Below are 18,523 nucleotides of genomic sequence, written 5' to 3' on the forward strand. Positions count from 1 at the left end.
CTGAAGAGGGCCTTCCGCCCTACCTTCCGGCATAGTCCGGAGAGACTGCCCGCCCACCAGCATTACTGGCTGGTGGGAATAAAACACCCAAAAGTTTTTTTTTTTGCTAGTTTTAGGGAAATGCGAAGATCAGCTCAAGATAGGAAAGAGTGGAGGTGCATGTCCAGCCAGTCTTGGGACTGACGACCTTATGATAATGACTTAGATCATTCTTGTGAATCAATTACTGAAACACCTTAGGGTTTTCTTCTATTTTTAACTATATGATTTTTTTACAATTTTTAAAAAAAATCAGAGGTAATGCGTGGCAAAAGGTACGTCATACAAGTTTATTGGTTTACTTTACGGTATATAAAGTTTTGTGGTAATTGGTAGAAAGAAATGTTTGAAATATATATTTTGTTATCTTCTCTTGTAACTAATCTTTGAATTTGAATCTGCGAGATTTATCAAATATTCATGGGTAAGATAAGACAAGCACGTAGGTGTCTATACATACATCTGATTAAGTTTCAGTGGAAAGAAATTCGTTCACTCTGTGTGTCATTTAAGCCAACATGTGATAAAACGAATATCTATTTAAAACGTAGCAAAACGATATCGGTGAAAATGATGTTGGAAATATGTTACGAAATTGTATATTATAGAAGGTATCGAATGCATATATGCATGTTTATGTTCGTTGAAATATTCTAATGTATTTGTGTTTTCTAGCGTAAAGGGAAAAGGGAGATGTTGTAGTTGTTGCTCTTGCTGTTGTTTTAATTGAAAATCTTTAAAGTATTGAACTTGTACCGAAGAAGGAACATAAGAATCTAATAAAGAAGTCGGTCGTCTTGCAGGGACATTATGAGGATTTTGAAATCTAACATGATTTTTTGCGGAATTTACAAACTTCTGCGGATTTTTTTGCGAATGTTCTGCATTCGTGTATTTAACGTATTTTTTTGAACCATTTGATTGTCGAATGCTGGGTGAATCGTAACGTGCCTTTGTATTTTGAATAAATAGAGGATTTTGTGAAATAACTTTTACATGCGCTACATTTCCTCCAGGCTGAGCAAATCCTTTTGGCGAATTCTCGATAACATTACCAGGTAAATAGGTGAAATACTGCAGAGGTCCTTGTGGCTGAACGTAACTATTAATTGCCGTCGATGCAGATGTTTGTGGTTGATAAAACAAATTGTGACTGCAAAAAAAATATAAATAATAAGATACTAAACATATTATTTATTTTATTATTTAAATAAAAAGCCCGCCAGTTAACCATAATTAATTAGCACAATTTTTCGGTAGTTCATATGCAACACTCTTAATAGAAGTAGTGACACCTGTCTATATATCTATTCATAGATAAATCAGTATTATCTATGATCTACATCATAGATAAATCCATATTATCTATGATCTAAACTATAGATAAATCTATATTTGTATATCTATGATGTATGTATCTATGGTAATTTAATGTAATTAGTCTATGAAGCAATCAATGGTGATCAGTGGTTTAATGGCGTCGGTTGTTACATCTTTTATTTTAATCGTAACGATTTAGAAATACAGATCCGAAGGTTTTTTCATTCTTATTATATTCATTAATAATTCTTAAATCAGCGTCAACGTATTCTACATATTTGTGTGAAAATCCGGGATGCAAGTGTAGCGGACATAAAGTCGAAATTGTATTAACGAGTGGGTGTTACGTATACATAATGCCAAAAAAAATAATCGTGTGCTTCAAAGGGAGCTGGGTCTAAGACGAAGGATGGCAGCATTCACAGAAGAGCGTTTTAAGTATGGTATAACAAGGAAAATCAGTGAAAGAACTACTTCCAACAATAGCTTGGAAAACAAGTAAGTGTGCCTAAACTAGATCTATTAAAATTTATATAGTAACTATTTGGATCATTCATTAGCAAGAATATTTATATTACTTCATATGATATAGTCATGAGTCCGAATATCTACTTATTTTAGCCAAATGTGATCAAGCTAATCACGCCACACTAACTACAATGATGGGCCAAACGTCCAATAAAAATTCTTATATACCATCGATTTATCGAAACTTGAATTTAACAAATACTGAATTGTTGGTATTGCCACTGAAGTATGACAAAAACATTCACTAGAACTGTGGGTTCTTGGTTAAACATATTAACACTAAAGACTTTAATAATAAAAAAGAATAAAGAGATTAACACTTTATCCTTATCATCTCTTTTATTGTCAGTTGATTGATATGGTTGAATGGCAAAATCTAGATACCTAAATATCTGGATATTTATAACGTTATATATATAAAATTATGAATTCAGCTTAATGAGACGAAATTTGTACATATTTGCAGCCAGCAATAATATCTGTTCCAATAATGTTTTTGATTTAATCTTTACTAACCTGAAGACGTCCTGGAAGGAGTTCAGGAAGCCTGAACCTACTTGACCATTTCCAAAGTAAGGTACACCCTCCAATCCATGCAACTGCGGTTGTAAATATTGAAGAGAACTTATGTCCTGTACATGAACTTGATTAGAACCTCCGGGTTTCTGTAATGATCCAATACTGTCCTGATATTGAAGAGCCTCTTGCTGGTACTGCACTTCTTTGGAAGGTAGTACAGTTTGAGAAGTCAATTTACCCTGTTGTACAATATTGAATTGGGATAATTGTTGATTCTCTTGAAAAGCTGGTGATTTAGATGACTGCTCATTCTGATAAGTTTGCATATCTTGCTGTTGTTGTGGAAACGTGCTGTATTGGGAAAATTCTTGCTGTTTTTGTTGAGTAACTTGGGAAGGTGTAACACTTTGATATTGTTGTGGCAGAGTGCTGTATTGAGGAACAACCTGAGCATACTGGTCTGCTTTACCTATTTCACTTTGATACACTACTTGAGTAGCTTGGAGGGCTTGTGCCTGAGGTTGTAAATATTCAACAGGATTACTTTCTTGAATATTATAGTTTTGTGGTTGTTGTGATGGGTATTGATTATTTTGTCGTTGTGGTTGTATTTGATATTGATAGGTCTGTTGTTGTGGTTGTTGATAGGATTGTGTTTGATATCGTTGGGCAGTTCTGAAATTTAAAATAAATGATAATTTCTATTACAATTAGGTATTAAAATGATTAAAGGATAATTCTTACTGTGGTTGGTAGCTATTGAATAAAATTTGTCCCCGATTTTGATAATTTGGTAGACTATTTAAGGAAGGATTGGGACTTTCTGTTGACGATGTAAAATATTCCTTTATAGGGGTGAAGCCAAATTGAAGTTGAGGTGATATTGGTTTGGATGTGGTAAATGATACAGAATTACTTTTAGCATTACTGAAGTCAGATGACGATCTTCTTTCACTAATCAAATTTTCATTCTCAATATCTTCCAAACGGGTTTGATGTTCATCCTGTCCCAAAGTCATCCCAGTTGTCAGTAAAAAGTATAGAAACCAAGTCTGTAAAAAAATTATTGGTGTTGTTAAAAAGCGTATGGTTGTACTTTTATATTTAAAATTGCGATTTTAAAGGTACACGTACTGTGAAAAACTTCCAATTCTAAACCCTCTCCCATTAAACCCAAAATTGTGTGTGCTCTTGGTGATTTTACAAATAGTTATTGATAACAGTATTCTAAAAGTAGTAATGAACACTAGCAATGTAGATAAGTGAAAGGACACTTGCATTTATGTATTTCATTCATTTAGTTTTAAACTTGATTTCCGTTTTGACAAAACATTTTGTCAAGTGAAAGTAAAATTTAATTTGCGGTCCACTCTCCCAATAACTGCGCGTTCCGATTATTTTAATTTGAACTTTTTAGTTGTTTTTATTTTGATTTTCGATGAATTCAGAAATTCGGTACTTATCTGNTGTTAATACATGCTGTAGAACGAAGCAGAAGAACAACAGCAAGAGAACTAAATCCAATTTCTCTAATAATTTAGTTGCTTCTCTTCTCATTTGTTCGGAATTGTTAATCGCAAAATCTTATTCGGTAAACGTCTCTTTAGAAACGTAACGGGACTTGAGCTAATAGCTTTATCGCGAAACAATTTGATATACAACAAATATATACAAAGAATATGTAGGTACGACTAATTGCATGTAAATTTCACTGCAAACAAACACGTAACACCAGAATTAAATATCAATCCATTCGATTTGCACCACTTATTATTAAAACATTGGGTTTTCGTAAAAAACGTCCATTAAGTAGATGAATTGTATTGAATTAGGTATTACTTTTAAAAAACCGTTGAAATTCATACTTTTTAATTAACACGTGCAACTATAATGACGGAATCAGCTAGTGCTGTTTTCTGCTTTTTCTACACTTATCAACTTATTTGTTGATTAATAATTTAAGTGTCATACTAACATCTATTAATTATGTAATAAGAAGGCAGAGACAAGTCTTTATGCCTTCAAATGTCTATTTACTGTGGGATCCTTATAGAGTAACCCCTAGCGATTATCTAAATTCATATTTAATTAACATAAACGTAATGAAAAATGTAGAGCGTTGTTTCAAATTGAGAATTTGTATTTAAAGTATTCTTTTCCTATCAGTGCTGAGCATTACTTAATTTCGTAAATTATAATGAAAACTGCAACTAAATCGATTAAAAAATAACGGAGTTATTCATTTTTAAAGTTTCCCTTGTTTCTTTGTACTACAACTACAAGTGAAGTGGCGCCTGTTTGTTTATATCCGCCTTGTAAGTGCAATGTGCTGAACTTGACCTAGTTTTAATAAAAATGGCCGACAACGCAATAGCCAATCAAATGGATCGAAGCTATTATAAACAATGCAACTGCATTCCTACGTCAGTATCCCTCGGTGCTGTTGGTCGGTATACTTCGTTGCATCAAATTTTAGGTTATAATTACGTAAAAAAAATTATTTACATAATTAAATTATAACAATAAATGTCTTAAAACGTCTAAAAGCAAGTTAATTTATTTAGAAGTTAATACATCAAGTTTGTATTCTAAAAACATGCTATTTATTTACTACAGTTATAATGTTTACAATTATTACATATGTACTTCTAATTTTATTTTAGGAAGACTAAAATTGAAACTGTTAAGGATATTATTCCTTTAGTAAATAAAAAGCGATTTTATCCTAATTTTATATTTTCTTCATAAATATATATATATATATATAAATATGTATAGGTTTGATGTATTGGTTAATGGTGGAGGAGCAGTGACATTACAGTTTCAAAGATCACCTTTTCGACCCCTCACCAGGACCGTGTTTGTTCCTTGGAATCAAATTGTAGTTTTACCCCCAGTACATATGGAGTTAATGGAAGATGCTAAAGTTGAGCAATCACACACAAGGTACTTTTAGTTTATTCTTTTGTGAATCTTTTTATGAAACTTGTAAGATAAATTTTCAAGTACCTACTCAAGAAAAACTAATTAAATTTTTTAAGCTTCCTTGCTCGCAATCCGGCTATAATGTTTCAAGGAGTTTCAAGACCATTTTTTCATTTCAATGGAGATGTGCCAGTAACATGTCCTGATCACGACCTTGAATTATTAAAACCAATAATAACTGGCACATGGATCCCAGAAGCTGTTGGTGGTTTTCCTGGCAAAAGTATAATATTTGCTGAAAACCAGGTGGTCCAAGAGTCCATATCGATACCTGGCTCAGATCTTCATTTGATGTATCGATCATCTCAAGCAGCAGGATTTTTTAGCACCATTCACATGAAACTAACAGATGATAGTATACCAAATACTTTAACCCATATACATGTAAGAGTAGAAGTGGAAGGGTCTCTGCATGTCAAAACATACGAAGCTGATCCAAATTTAACACATATTTTTGCTTGGAATAAAAGAAATGTGTATAAACAGAAAGTATATGGTCTGGCTCAGGCTAAGGTTTCAATTGGGTATCAACACTCCACCTGTATTGAGCCAGTATGGGAAACTCAAACAGCTGCATTACAAGGTTTTGAAGTTGATATATCTGATATCGGAGGCTGGGGTTTGGATATTCATCATCATTACAATTTCCATGAAGGAATTCTGCAGAAAGGGGATGGTTCCACAGTACATCTGAAGGAGTATCCTAGAACTGTAGAAGTTGTAATGGGCACTGGAGCTCAAAGAACGCTAGAATGTCCTGGTCAGTGTGGAGGTTCAGCAAAAGATGCAAAATTATTAACGCCCGTTGCTCTTGCAAGCGGTCCGGATGGAAGTTTGTATGTTGGGGACTTTAACTTAGTGCGAAGAATCAATCCAGAGGGAGGTGTTTATACTGTTTTACAATTAAGGTGGGCAAATATTTGTCATAAATGGCACGTTTAAAGTTATAATGATATATTTTAGAGCAACGCAGGTATCTTACCAATATTATTTGGCTGTTTCACCTGCTGACGGGCGATTGTATATCTCTGACCCTGAAAAACATCAAATTTTGAGAATAATTACTTTAGATCCTACTGCTGATCCAACTGTGAACAGCGAACCGGTAAGCAAATTTAAAAATTTTTATATTCAGCTATAAATGGTATATTTGAAGGTTGTTGGGAGTGGTGAAAGATGTATACCTGGAGATGAAAGTCAGTGTGGTGATGAAGGTCCTGCCAAACACGCACGCTTAGCTCATCCAAAAGGAATAGCGATTGCTGCAGATAGGACAATGTATATCGCCGATGGTACTAACATAAGAGGGGTAGATCCCAGAGGTATAATTCACACATTGGTAGGAAATCATGAATACCAAAACCAATGGATGCCTACTCCATGTGCAGGGGCTGTTATTGCCTCCCAAGTAATGCAAACTCACATTAATTGTTCCTGAATATATAAAATAAACACTAATTTGTTTTTAGGCTCAATTACAGTGGCCTACCGGATTAGCTTTAAGTCCTCTAGATGGCGCTTTACATATAGTTGATGACCGTCTCGTACTTGAACTGACGCAAGATATGAAAATTAGAGTTGTAGCAGGAATTCCCTTGCACTGCAGGTCCACAGACAACTCATCTTCTTCATATGAAAACGATAGCGTTCTAGGAACAATTTTATCTCTTTCTTTTGCGCCGAATGGCGACTTATATATTGCTGAAAGCGATACACGCAAGAGTAACGTTATTAAACTTATTAAAACATCAGGACAAGTTATACACTTTGCTGGGAAAGTGCATAATAAATTAGATAGTAGTTGTGCTTGTAACAATAGTCGTTCCATTAAAAAGGCCAAAATATTTTCAGGCTGTCCGTGTTCAGTCAATAACAACAACGTTAACTTCTCTAAAACGCTGCTTTCGAGTGATGCCAAATTTCAAGCAATATCTGCTATAACAGTATCACCCAATGGAGTTTTAAATATTGCAGATCAGGGTTCTCTACGAATTTTAATGTTACAGCATTATTTGCCAACGCATGATGAAAACGGAGAGTTTCAGATTCCTTACCCATCTCAAGGGGAAGTTTATGTCTTTAATAGATACGGTCAACATGTTGCAACAAGAGATCTTACATCAGGAAAAACTCGATATTCCTTCCTCTACTCAAAAAATACCAGCTTTGGAAAGTTGTCTACTGTTACCGATAGCTCTGGCAACAAAATTCAATTTTTGAGGGATTACAGTAACGCTGTAAGTTCAATTGAAAATACTCAAGATCACAAATCGGAATTAAAAATATCCGGAGTCGGATATTTGGAAAAATTGTCAGTCAAGGGAAGATCTGAAATTCAATTGGATTATGATATGAACACAGGGCTTTTAGTGAGCCGATCGGGTGGCGGAGAAACTTGTATTTACCAATATGATTGGATTGGAAGGGTAATCAGCATTACTTTGCCAAGTGGAGAAATCTTCAGTTTACGGTCGAGTCTCTCAGGCACTGAGGGACTTGCAACATCAGTTAGCAACCCTCCGTTGGTTTTAACATACAGTGAAAAAATTAACAAACAAGTTGTAATTTCAAATGGTAAGTTAATTTTAATATTCACGCAAAAATTTACAGATTTATTTTACAGATTTAGAAACAATGAAGTCCATTATATATAAAAATTCAACCCTTCTTGTCAGCGCTGCCTGGGGAGGGAAAATACGAATGTCTGCTATTGAAAGACATCCATTACTTGAACCCACATTACCAGTTGAAACTCAGATGTTACCAATTTGGTCAGATCAAATAAGTATCTTTGGAGAGGACATTATAAATCATCAGTATACGAAATATTCATTAGCTGGTGACGCTAAACTTCCTCAACAAAAACTAAGAACTGAAATATTCGTTAACAATTCTCGAGTGTTTGCAATTGAATTTGACCAATTTACAAGCAGGGAATCGTTTTTCGACTGTAACGGTCATCTTCTGTTGTCAATCACATTTGATCCCGCCGGTTTACCTCAAGCATACATACCAGCAACGAATGCTTTACCTGTCAATATCAGCTACGACGGATTTAATCGTATCGACGGATGGAAATGGGGTCGATCGGAATTAAAATACAGTTACGATCGTCACGGATTACTATCAGAAGTAACTAGTTCTCAAGACGGTACGCAAATGTTTACTTATAATGACTGGAATGTACTTTCCAAAATAACATTAGCTAGTCAAAGAAGTTTTCTATTAACTTACGACGATGATGGTGGTCTAAGATATGTTACGTTACCAAGCGGAACTAAACACATATTCAGTCTTCAGCCTTCACTGGGATTCCTGCGAGCTACATACACTCCTCCGGGAAGTAACAAATCATATCTGCAACATTTTTCACATTCTGGACTACTTTTACAAACGGTTTTCCCGGGCGATGGAGCAAGAGTCGTATATAGGTACACACCTTTGGGTCGAATCAAAGAAGTTGTCAGAGGAGATGGTAAAACCACATATAGTTACTCTCCAGAAACTGGTTTACCGGTACAAGTAGTAAATGTAGAGGCAGAATTAGAATATTTTTGGGACTACCAGTTTATTGGCGGATTACTAATGGAAGAAAGGTTGACTTTTACAGCCAAATCTGGATTAAGCAATGCCAAATTTACATATGACTATGATAGCAACTACAGGGTCACATCTATTCAAGGTCGTATAGGTGGTCAAAATCTCCCTCCATACAATTTAGCCTACAACATTAAAACTGGCTCCTTGCAAATTATTGGCACATTCACAGTCGACAATCCTGCTATAAATCAGACTAATGTTTACGACGGTACAGCCTTATTTTCTAGAAAAATAGACTCTCATTTCCTTGAAAAGCAAATCTCCTTAACAATACATGGAATGGAGGTTTTTAGAATGGAATTTAATCATGATATGCACGGGTAAGGCAATATATTATATCGTTGTCGTCATATGTTAATTACTTTATTAACGCACAATAATGAAATTGTAGGCGAATATCTCAAACACGCACATACACGAAAAATGTTGGGGTAAACACGTATACGAATATTAAAAACTACACATGGGATTGCGATGGACAATTGTCAGGCGTAGAAGCTCAAGAACCATGGGGATTTAGATACGATGATAATGGAAATATGTTGTCTCTAACATACAGGTATGTTAGAAGTATATCGATATCCCAAAAGATCTTTATAATATTATATATAAAAGAAATTATGGATGCTGTCAGCACAGGGCAAAGTAGTATTATGTAGTTAGTATCAGCAATTTCTTATGCGGGGTGTACGATGTGTTGCATACCCATTTACAAACAATTCCTTTAAATTTAATTTTTCAAACAATCTAACACAAAGAAAGTGATTAAACAAATTGTTTACAAAAGTGAATTATGACCACTCAAAGCAACGGTACTAACAGTTTCGAGTTGACAGTGACTGATAAGGGGGAAGAACTAGTTATACATAAAAATTATTTCAGAGGTAACACCATTCCAATGGAATACAATACAATGGATCGGATAATAAAGTTTGGGGAAGGTCAGTATAAATATGATAATAGAGGGTCAGTTGTACAAAATGCGAGAGAGGAAAAATTCCATTACAACGCCAAAGGTTTACTTGTCAGAGCAACTAAAAGGGGAAGATTTGATGTAAAGTATTTTTATGATCACTTAGACAGGTGACAAAACATATTAACAAATTTTAATAGGTGCATAATAATGTAAATTAATCGGTTTCTAGACTAATAACTCGAAAGGATAATTACGGTAACGTTACTCAGTTTTTCTATAACAACCAACAAATTCCTGGAGAAGTTACTCAAATTTATTCTCCGCGTGATGGTAAACTAATATCGTTAGTGTATGACGACAGAGGACATTTAGTATACGCACAGGTACTTTTTTGTTGAAAATGTTCAGACCTTAAGTATTCACGTGTTATTTGTTCCTTTTAGGTGTACAGACACAAGTATTATATAGCCACTGATCAATGCGGCACACCTGTGATGATTTTCAATCAATATGGCGAGGGTATAAGAGAAATCATGCGTTCGCCTTATGGGCATATTGTTTACGATTCCAATCCATATCTTTATTTGCCTGTTGATTTTTGTGGTGGAATCCTTGACCAGGTATCAGATACAGTACAATAGGCAATTTAAATTGATAATAACACGTCCTACATTTAAGGTAACATCTCTTGTGCACATGCCGAACGGTAAAGTGTATGATCCCCTTATTGGACAATGGATGTCACCTATATGGGAAAATGTACTTGATCGTGTAGCTACTCCCACACATTTACATTTATACAGATTTAATGGAAATGACCCAATTAATGTACGTCACAATCGCAATCCCCCAATCGGTAAGTATTGTATGTTTCATTAAATTTATGACACCAAAAGTTATTCTTATCCGTATATCTTATATGTATATTACAAAACATAGTTCTCCTTTGCGTCTATTTTTGTACTTGAGAACACGAAAACTATCGATTCAATTTAAATGCGGATTTTGGTATTGCTTACAACTTTTGTCGAAGAATATCTTTGGTGTAGACCTACTTACCAGCATGCTGTGTAATTTAAAGTGATTAGGTAATTGCAATTCATAAAAAGTAATCGTTCGTATAACTACAAAGGGTCCTACCATCGTCACGTACCCTATTATCCAGTTAACCATTCCGTCTGTCAAACCTCGCACCTTTGCTACCTCCCACTGCACCATTATAAAGTTGTTTGCGGTAGCAGGAGAAGAAACAGAAAGTGTCGTGACTGATGCTGTTCAAATAAAGTATTGCTTAAAATACATGAAGGTTTTTTAACATTATAGATCACTTAAGTTGGCTAAAAATAATGGGCTTCAATTTCAAGAATTTAGCTCCTCAGTTATATCCTGATGAGCTTCCTGGAGGACGAATACCTCCATTACTTTCCGAAACATCGGTGTTTTGGAGTAACTTTAGAAACTCGATAAAAAGTCAATTAACACGTCACACTTCACCTAATAATATCGAATCTGGAATATTAGCTCATATATTTACAAGGAGAATGACCGATAGCAAAACATTATCGGTTCCTCCAAAATCAGCTCTTAAAACGGATGTAATGAATCTTATTCCTGAAAAAATTGGAGCTGCTTCTGATCCTCCGTTCGGTAAAGGAATCCTGGTGTCTAGATCCTCTGAAGGACGAGCTATAGTATCCAGTGTTCCCGCAGCGAATGCCATATACAGAGACGTTTATACTTCCGTATTTAATAGATCTTATCTCCTTCCGTTTACTTTTGTGGTTCATAGCGCACAACAGGATGCTTTCTACTTTGTAAAAGAAGAAACCTGGAAAATTAACGACGATAAAGGTCAACTAAAGCGACTCCAAGGCCAAGTAAACACAACGTTTCATGAAATTGCGAAAGAAAACGGAAGTGGAAATAACTATTTCGACGTAAAAATCCATGGTCTAAATACCGTTATAAATTTGCGTTACGGAACAACATTGGAAAAAGAAAAACAAAGGTTACTTCATCATGCCAAACTGCAGGCTATTAGAAAAGCTTGGCATAGGGAGAAAGAAACTATTAAGAATGGTTTTCAGGGAAGTATAGAATGGACTGCCAATGAAATCGAAGAGTTAATGAAAAACAACAACATAGCAACTTACGAAGCTGAATATATTCATAATATAGGTCACTATCCAGAGCTTGCTGAAGATCCATACAACATCAAATTCTTTAAAAAACAAATCGGAAATTCCGATAAACGCAGGAAAAAACGAACAACTATCAAAAATAAAACCCAAAGCTGGTGGTTTCCTTGGCAAAAATTAATTTGCTAGTGACCTCATGAGACTAACCTTGAACGGTTTTAAAAGAAAAGAGAAAAACCTATTTTCAATTACTAAGTGTGATGTACCAAAAAGTAAGCTTAATTTGTAATATGAAACTTAAACGTTTTATACAAAAACCAAAGTATATTTGTGTATGTATTCAAGATGCCAAAATGTACAATTATTTTATTTATTTGCAGATGTGTTATTCACACGCGTAATATATGTGATTTTCGTCTGGTGCAAATATTTAATTACTCTATATTTAACTCGTAAGTGATACTGACTGATTATATTAAGAATTTGCATCAGACACCCTGTAAATATTTTATACGGTGACAGTGAGTGCTGTATGCAGAGAAAAAGAAAAGAAAAATTCCTGTAGAGCTTATTATAGCTACAATAAAACAGTAACGCACTTTACTGTGGACACAGGTGTGATTAAATTTTAGAATATCAAAAGACGTTGTAAATATAGTCCAGTTATTAAATTTTTAATGATTTTAACTGACGAATTTAACTTAGATAGGAAATAAATTATATTGTAAATTTATCAGAAAAAAAAAAAATTGACGATTACATGTTGTGTTGCTTAGTAAGTATGTACGGTGTGTATGGTTTTATTACGAAACAGAAAGTGCATTTTAAGACAACATATTCCTTCTGATACAACTACCAGCACATCTGTAGACATGCTGCCGAAATTATTTTTCTCGTATACAGAGATACGATATAATATATTTTTATCTGCCTGATATACCTATATGCATAACAAAATAGAATATCGTTTGTGTATTACTGTTGTTATATTGCCAAAGTGAATACGTTACCAAACATCCTATTAATTTAATGTTGCTATATGTTTACTGTTCTCTTACATACTACGATCGTAATGACTGTATCTTTTCAGCGTTTTTACTTTAAAAAAGTGTCATTCGAATTTTACATGGCTTTATTGCATCTAAGATAGCGTTTGTAGTGGAATATCATTTCTCGCATTTTAAATACAATTACTATGAATGTTTTCAAAATAAAGAATTTGTTTTGTAATATCTGATCAATTATCCACTATCACAATTTCTTCCGACTGAAACGTAAAACTAAACTCACAAAAGTTTTTTAATTATTCGCGCAGAAACAAAAGTAATATTTATTAGCAAAAGCTTTTACAAAATTATTATTATTAAAAAGTAATTTAAATAAAATTAACTGTTTGCTTTTAAAATTTGAATTATACAGTCTTTAGATTTTATAAACATTGTCATAGAAAAATGTTATTTATAAAGAAATTATTAAAGTAGAAACTAAAGCATAGGTAGGTAATAAAAATCCATATAATACATATTGTTATCGTATTAACATTTATCCATCGTTATTATCTTCAAATATTGTACTAATCGGCGAATGCTATTTGAATTATAGCTCATATCAGAATGAAAATTCATATTGTAATCACGACTAGATGCTTTTTAACACAGTTCGTGCTGTTATCCACATTACTTAAAACTTTGGGAAATCGTTTTTAAACTCGTGGATAATTTGGTCGTTTCGCATAAGGGCTTCGCTTATGTGACGGGCTTTTACTATGTGGATCATTTTGGGAAGGAGGTTGCAAATTCTCATTTAACTCATGGTTAGACTCTTGGCTCTGTAGATGTTGTAGTTGTTGCTCTTGCTGTTGTTTTAATTGAAAATCTTTAAAGTATTGAACTTGTACCGAAGAAGGAACATAAGAATCTAATAAAGAAGTCGGTCGTCTTGCAGGGACATTATGAGGATTTTGAAATCTAACATGATTTTTTGCGGAATTTACAAACTTCTGCGGATTTTTTTGCGAATGTTCTGCATTCGTGTATTTAACGTATTTTTTTGAACCATTTGATTGTCGAATGCTGGGTGAATCGTAACGTGCCTTTGTATTTTGAATAAATAGAGGATTTTGTGAAATAACTTTTACATGCGCTACATTTCCTCCAGGCTGAGCAAATCCTTTTGGCGAATTCTCGATAACATTACCAGGTAAATAGGTGAAATACTGCAGAGGTCCTTGTGGCTGAACGTAACTATTAATTGCCGTCGATGCAGATGTTTGTGGTTGATAAAACAAATTGTGACTGCAAAAAAAATATAAATAATAAGATACTAAACATATTATTTATTTTATTATATAAATAAAAAGCCCGCCAGTTAACCATAATTAATTAGCACAATTTTTCGGTAGTTCATATGCAACACTCTTAATAGAAGTAGTGACACCTGTCTATATATCTATTCATAGATAAATCAGTATTATCTATGATCTACATCATAGATAAATCCATATTATCTATGATCTAAACTATAGATAAATCTATATTTGTATATCTATGATGTATGTATCTATGGTAATTTAATGTAATTAGTCTATGAAGCAATCAATGGTGATCAGTGGTTTAATGGCGTCGGTTGTTACATCTTTTATTTTAATCGTAACGATTTAGAAATACAGATCCGAAGGTTTTTTCATTCTTATTATTTTCATTAATAATTCTTAAATCAGCGTCAACGTATTCTACATATTTGTGTGAAAATCCGGGATGCAAGTGTAGCGGACATAAAGTCGAAATTGTATTAACGAGTGGGTGTTACGTATACATAATGCCAAAAAAAATAATCGTGTGCTTCAAAGGGAGCTGGGTCTAAGACGAAGGATGGCAGCATTCACAGAAGAGCGTTTTAAGTATGGTATAACAAGGAAAATCAGTGAAAGAACTACTTCCAACAATAGCTTGGAAAACAAGTAAGTGTGCCTAAACTAGATCTATTAAAATTTATATAGTAACTATTTGGATCATTCATTAGCAAGAATATTTATATTACTTCATATGATATAGTCATGAGTCCGAATATCTACTTATTTTAGCCAAATGTGATCAAGCTAATCACGCCACACTAACTACAATGATGGGCCAAACGTCCAATAAAAATTCTTATATACCATCGATTTATCGAAACTTGAATTTAACAAATACTGAATTGTTGGTATTGCCACTGAAGTATGACAAAAACATTCACTAGAACTGTGGGTTCTTGGTTAAACATATTAACACTAAAGACTTTAATAATAAAAAAGAATAAAGAGATTAACACTTTATCCTTATCATCTCTTTTATTGTCAGTTGATTGATATGGTTGAATGGCAAAATCTAGATACCTAAATATCTGGATATTTATAACGTTATATATATAAAATTATGAATTCAGCTTAATGAGACGAAATTTGTACATATTTGCAGCCAGCAATAATATCTGTTCCAATAATGTTTTTGATTTAATCTTTACTAACCTGAAGACGTCCTGGAAGGAGTTCAGGAAGCCTGAACCTACTTGACCATTTCCAAAGTAAGGTACACCCTCCAATCCATGCAACTGCGGTTGTAAATATTGAAGAGAACTTATGTCCTGTACATGAACTTGATTAGAACCTCCGGGTTTCTGTAATGATCCAATACTGTCCTGATATTGAAGAGCCTCTTGCTGGTACTGCACTTCTTTGGAAGGTAGTACAGTTTGAGAAGTCAATTTACCCTGTTGTACAATATTGAATTGGGATAATTGTTGATTCTCTTGAAAAGCTGGTGATTTAGATGACTGCTCATTCTGATAAGTTTGCATATCTTGCTGTTGTTGTGGAAACGTGCTGTATTGGGAAAATTCTTGCTGTTTTTGTTGAGTAACTTGGGAAGGTGTAACACTTTGATATTGTTGTGGCAGAGTGCTGTATTGAGGAACAACCTGAGCATACTGGTCTGCTTTACCTATTTCACTTTGATACACTACTTGAGTAGCTTGGAGGGCTTGTGCCTGAGGTTGTAAATATTCAACAGGATTACTTTCTTGAATATTATAGTTTTGTGGTTGTTGTGATGGGTATTGATTATTTTGTCGTTGTGGTTGTATTTGATATTGATAGGTCTGTTGTTGTGGTTGTTGATAGGATTGTGTTTGATATCGTTGGGCAGTTCTGAAATTTAAAATAAATGATAATTTCTATTACAATTAGGTATTAAAATGATTAAAGGATAATTCTTACTGTGGTTGGTAGCTATTGAATAAAATTTGTCCCCGATTTTGATAATTTGGTAGACTATTTAAGGAAGGATTGGGACTTTCTGTTGACGATGTAAAATATTCCTTTATAGGGGTGAAGCCAAATTGAAGTTGAGGTGATATTGGTTTGGATGTGGTAAATGATACAGAATTACTTTTAGCATTACTGAAGTCAGATGACGATCTTCTTTCACTAATCAAATTTTCATTCTCAATATCTTCCAAACGGGTTTGATGTTCATCCTGTCCCAAAGTCATCCCAGTTGTCAGTAAAAAGTATAGAAACCAAGTCTGTAAAAAAATTATTGGTGTTGTTAAAAAGCGTATGGTTGTACTTTTATATTTAAAATTGCGATTTTAAAGGTACACGTACTGTGAAAAACTTCCAATTCTAAACCCTCTCCCATTAAACCCAAAATTGTGTGTGCTCTTGGTGATTTTACAAATAGTTATTGATAACAGTATTCTAAAAGTAGTAATGAACACTAGCAATGTAGATAAGTGAAAGGACACTTGCATTTATGTATTTCATTCATTTAGTTTTAAACTTGATTTCCGTTTTGACAAAACATTTTGTCAAGTGAAAGTAAAATTTAATTTGCGGTCCACTCTCCCAATAACTGCGCGTTCCGATTATTTTAATTTGAACTTTTTAGTTGTTTTTATTTTGATTTTCGATGAATTCAGAAATTCGGTACTTATCTGTAATTGTTCTTGTTTGCAGTTTCACTAATAAAATTGTGATTTCGTTTGAAAAGAGTTTTGCATATATCACGATCCACAATAACTTTCTAACTTTTTTCCAATGCTTTAATTTTTAATTTACATTAATTAAGTAGGCACTTAAATGAAAATAATGTTTCACAAATGCTGCTCCGTCCAAAGTTTGAATGAAATTGCTTTTTACTGTATTTGTTTATTTATTTATTATTTGAATTACGAAATTCATTAAATTAATATACCAACTAGTTGTTTTCATCGTTCTTCAATACCCTGTCGCTAAATATTGCTTTATTTCCAAAGTTTTGTTCGTTACTATTCGTTATAATTTACGGTAATATCCCAAAAAATATCATTGTTTCCAGTTCGTGGTTAACAAGATTATCCTTCCTAGTTAAAGAACTCATATGAGTAGGTATTATATATATCGATAAAGTAGAAAGTACACGCCATTTCATTTGACCGACAAGTATTATATATTATGAACTTTAATTTATCTTCATCTGAAGTGTAGCATAAATAATGATATTATATATCCGACCTTCTACAGCACCAATATAATAAAAGCGCATGAAAGCGTTCTGCTAATTCATTATCTTTATTAGCTTTTCCTAGACATCAAATAATATGAATAAGCATTTTCACTTATTCAATATTATCATCAAAAAAAATCGTCTTGACTGCCGTACCTACCCTTTCTGAGTGTGTTCTAAGTATATTAAATGTTTTTAAACATAATAGTTAAGTATTATCGAGTCGTTCATCCTACGTTTCGCCAAGTGCTGTGATTGGCATTCTCAAGAAACCTCTCAGCGAAGGATTTTAAGCCTTCGCTGCAATCTTTACACAAGATAGGTATTCGAAACACAAGTTCATATCTTTTTCTATTAATTATTGATTGTTCAGCATACATTATTAACAAAACTGTATAAATAGAGTAATTGTTTGAACAATAACTAGTTCTTGTATTATTATCAGTTTTTAATTTAAAAAACAATCGGTTATAATCACTTATTGGCTCATTAGTAGCAATAACAAAAAAATCGAATATAAACTTATTCAAAACCGAACACTTTTTAATTACAACTTTAATTTATAAGTCATTCGCAAATAAATCTGTCTTCAATAAAATCAGTACAATCTAAAACTTGATCAAATTGATAAGTACTCACCATTATTGCAATAATTCTTCTCCCTTGCACCTGGAACGAAAGCAATTCACAGAAGATGTTCTAAAATAGTTGCACGGCCAATTTGTAGAGTATGTGTCCAGTGAGAGGCCACTGCGATTCTTACCCTTCCATGCACGTGTTTTCCGCTACTTTTTAAACTATTAGGTGCCTCCTCAAGAAGCTCGACTTTCCCGGCCACGCCGTAGAATGCACGGTACACTTTCCTACCATTCGTATTGCTATACGTATTTTTGTCTAAACAACCTCTCACTTACTATATATTTCGTTTCTTCTCTTCTTCATCAGGTATAGGTACT

General features: G+C 33.5%; 3 protein-coding genes across 7 annotated transcripts in view; 1 reads left to right on the forward strand and 2 right to left on the reverse strand.

The window, feature by feature from the left end:
* Positions 1-12,732, forward strand: part of LOC108743307 (teneurin-a) — a 47,615-nt gene extending 34,883 nt beyond the window's left edge. For 3 of the 5 annotated variants that reach the window (XM_018478830.1, XM_018478831.1, XM_018478833.1), the window contains 12 exons: positions 5,185-5,352; positions 5,448-6,299; positions 6,355-6,496; positions 6,548-6,799; positions 6,861-7,965; positions 8,015-9,311; positions 9,383-9,550; positions 9,874-10,074; positions 10,137-10,290; positions 10,351-10,527; positions 10,586-10,763; positions 11,231-12,732. In XM_018478830.1, the coding sequence (XP_018334332.1) occupies positions 5,185-5,352; positions 5,448-6,299; positions 6,355-6,496; positions 6,548-6,799; positions 6,861-7,965; positions 8,015-9,311; positions 9,383-9,550; positions 9,874-10,074; positions 10,137-10,290; positions 10,351-10,527; positions 10,586-10,763; positions 11,231-12,234 (5,698 nt within the window). In that variant the 3' untranslated portion in view covers positions 12,235-12,732. The remainder of the gene's footprint in view (positions 1-5,184; positions 5,353-5,447; positions 6,300-6,354; positions 6,497-6,547; positions 6,800-6,860; positions 7,966-8,014; positions 9,312-9,382; positions 9,551-9,873; positions 10,075-10,136; positions 10,291-10,350; positions 10,528-10,585; positions 10,764-11,230) is intronic. The other 2 variants (XR_001938802.1, XM_018478832.1) reach the window with 2 other exon arrangements.
* Positions 2,310-3,447, reverse strand: LOC112905141 (probable serine/threonine-protein kinase fhkB). The gene is made up of 2 exons (XM_025976963.1): positions 3,151-3,447; positions 2,310-3,081 (listed from the first exon to the last, which is right to left on the reverse strand). Exons 1-2 carry the CDS (start codon positions 3,423-3,425, stop codon positions 2,310-2,312), a joined length of 1,047 nt encoding a protein of 348 aa, XP_025832748.1. The 5' UTR covers positions 3,426-3,447.
* A 2,395-nt stretch (positions 12,733-15,127) lies between the features above and the next one.
* On the reverse strand, positions 15,128-18,287 carry LOC108743310 (probable serine/threonine-protein kinase fhkB). The gene is made up of 3 exons (XM_018478840.2): positions 18,207-18,287; positions 16,298-16,605; positions 15,128-16,228 (listed from the first exon to the last, which is right to left on the reverse strand). The coding sequence occupies exons 1-3, from the start codon at positions 18,207-18,209 to the stop codon at positions 15,457-15,459; spliced, it is 1,083 nt and encodes a 360-aa protein (XP_018334342.1). The 5' UTR covers positions 18,210-18,287; the 3' UTR covers positions 15,128-15,456.
* Positions 18,288-18,523: the final 236 nt, after the last annotated feature.

Source organism: Agrilus planipennis, unplaced genomic scaffold (assembly GCF_000699045.2).
Source record: "Agrilus planipennis isolate EAB-ADULT unplaced genomic scaffold, Apla_2.0 scaffold392, whole genome shotgun sequence".
Lineage (NCBI taxonomy): Eukaryota > Metazoa > Arthropoda > Insecta > Coleoptera > Buprestidae > Agrilus > Agrilus planipennis.